Raw genomic sequence first — 2,500 nt, 5'->3', positions numbered from 1 at the left:
TTTCTCACTCTTTCTCACTTTCTCTCTTTCTCACTCTTTCTCACTTTCTCTCACTCTCATACACCTTAAATTGCTCACCCTCTCCCTCTTTTTCTGCTATGTTACTTTTTGAATTCCACTTCTGAATTCTGTCCAATATCTATATTGCTACTAACATATGTATTATATCATGAATTTTTGAGCTATATCCAATAATACCATTTCTTACCATGGCATTCCTCTAGTAAGCTCATATCACAATCATAGATTTCCTTGTCAGTTTTTGCTTTTCCTGTGGAATAGATAACATCATTAGAACATTACAACAGAAAAGATAAAAATGCCCATTTTCCTGTGGGCATTTAATTACAGTATGAGGTCTCAAAAGAATACTCCTTATTTATGGGAATGTTACAGCAAATAATGGTAATTCTTTACAGTATGGACACACTCGCCAAAGAGAAGTCTCCATCTCATCACAAACTTTATTCAACAATCTAAACTTCCTTGACTATATATCCCCTGGGGAGGGTTGATGAGGGCCTCTGCCCCACAACTCCTCCTGCAGCACCACCCCGAAAACATACACTGCAAGGTAACTGAAACTTGGGGAGGACATAGTGGCACTTTCTGCAATCTTTTTTCATTATTTGTGACATTGTCTGCAAATTATTTCTTGTACCAATGACTACAACTTTTTGTCCTCTAATGGAATATTAACTTCAATTTCCCCTATATTAATGCATCCATACCATGAAGATTAACCGAAGTAATTTGTTTCCTTCAAAAATAAAATGACAATGATAAAAGACATAATTCACATAATCAAGAGTGTCTCGAATCCAAAACATAAAACCCAGATCAAAATCCTGTTATCTTATGCTCAATTAAGACGGATGCTTAAGATTAAACAAACATTTATAAATTACTATTTTCACACATAAAAAATTTAAAAAATAGAGAGATTAAAAATAATAACCTTCTTCAGCTGAATGTACTGTCAGGTTTGGATCAGCCACGAAAGGTGTCAAAACGGTGCCATACTTCCCGAGCATCTCCACAATGCGACCATAAATCTCCACGTCTCCTCGGCCAGCTCTGATGCTGCCACAGAAGTACACCTTGAGACCTGTTGCCATGGTTATGATTTCTTCACTGAGGAAAAAGGGCATGTAAAGGTAAAATGAATGAAATATAATCTATTCTTAAATATATTGAATTCTTTATACTCTTTTCTAATGAAATTATTTACCTCAGTCACATACAAAATTTCAAGTGATTATTATTTAAATAGAAATAACACAGCTAAAGCAACGGCAATTGCATGATGCCATTGGTGTAAAGAATACTATATCACGCAGAGAATAAAGACATTGATATGTATATTTACTGGTCTCATATAATGAAATGATAAATCATGACACAAACTCTAATCCATACAGTGGATATCTATGTTTAAATTGTAAAATACTTACCAAACTGTAAGTAAATATAATTAGAATTCAGTTTACATTACATTTTTCTAATAAAACTAATACACTCTTTTTCAGTGTTAAAATCTCAAGCACTAATAAATATAGCCCATCCTAGACTGCAACAGATGACACACACTTCCACTTAGTAATAATGGCAGACTCATGGTTTTCTTTCTTTATGAGGAATATCTATTACCTGGGGTTATATATTAATCTGGGCCAAAGATAAATGAGGGGTCTGCGGGCTCAGCGTCATGAATGGGTGCACAAGGCGATCTCAATTTCCTTGCAACCTGCACACATGCGTATGAATGCTTTAGCCAGTAGTTGTGTTTTATCATTTTCGAGTTCTTGGAGTCATTTCTAAATATCTTTGAGACTATTTTTTAGATACTAAACATTTGTTTTCCCCTTAAGCATTGCACAGACGAATCCACATTCTCATCAAACCTCATCCGACCTGATAAATAATTAGAACACAAAATACCTGAGAGTAGCTAATACAAACGAAGTGCTGGGATATACTACTCTTGAGTACGTCCCGCGTCTGGCCTACTGAGTACTCCCGCCAGCGCGACCTTGAACGTTTTCCTCAAAGATAAATGACCATGAATTAATTTTATCACCCTTGTCAAGACGTAATCTACTACCTTTTTGTCTCCATATGATTAGTCCCCATAGCACAATTAATAACATTGAAGAACTCAATATAACGAAGTGAATCTCACCAGAAGAATAAGAGAGCAACGTGTTATCACTGGAAGCTGTCCTGCTTCTAACTGGTAACTCACCAGCAGGCAGGCATCCCCCTTGTCCCACCCCAGCCATAGCAACACGCGGCAGACCTACTTCACTGGTCACTCAAAAAAGGAAAGGGAGCGAAGAGCAACGGGAAATGTGAATAAGCTCTCTTCCCGCCATTACAGCTCGCTTCCTTGTTGCATCAGCCAACAACCTTTTATTTCATTGCTTATCGCGTATGGGAATCAAGGTGCTGAAGGCGAGGGGGGAGGGAAAGGGGGGTAAGGGGACAATTTAGAGGATAA

General features: G+C 37.2%; 1 protein-coding gene across 5 annotated transcripts in view; it reads right to left on the bottom strand.

The window, feature by feature from the left end:
• The window catches only part of LOC113818993 (putative 2'-deoxynucleoside 5'-phosphate N-hydrolase 1), a 3,890-nt gene extending 1,505 nt beyond the window's left edge, over positions 1-2,385 (bottom strand). Inside the window, exons 1-4 of one of the 5 annotated variants that reach the window (XM_070144953.1) lie at positions 2,183-2,230; positions 1,942-2,045; positions 959-1,134; positions 209-271 (exon numbers count right to left, since the gene is read on the bottom strand). In XM_070144953.1, coding sequence (XP_070001054.1) covers positions 209-271; positions 959-1,118 — 223 coding nt within the window. In that variant the 5' untranslated portion in view covers positions 1,119-1,134; positions 1,942-2,045; positions 2,183-2,230. Of the gene's footprint in view, positions 1-208; positions 272-958; positions 1,140-1,650; positions 1,795-1,941; positions 2,046-2,182 lie in introns of those variants that run through there. The other 4 variants (XM_070144952.1, XM_070144954.1, XM_070144955.1 and 1 more) reach the window with 4 other exon arrangements.
• Positions 2,386-2,500: the final 115 nt, after the last annotated feature.

The sequence above is a fragment of the Penaeus vannamei genome, chromosome 33 (assembly GCF_042767895.1).
Source record: "Penaeus vannamei isolate JL-2024 chromosome 33, ASM4276789v1, whole genome shotgun sequence".
NCBI classification, from domain to species: Eukaryota; Metazoa; Arthropoda; class Malacostraca; order Decapoda; family Penaeidae; genus Penaeus; species Penaeus vannamei.
This window is presented reverse-complemented; position numbering and strand designations above follow the sequence as displayed.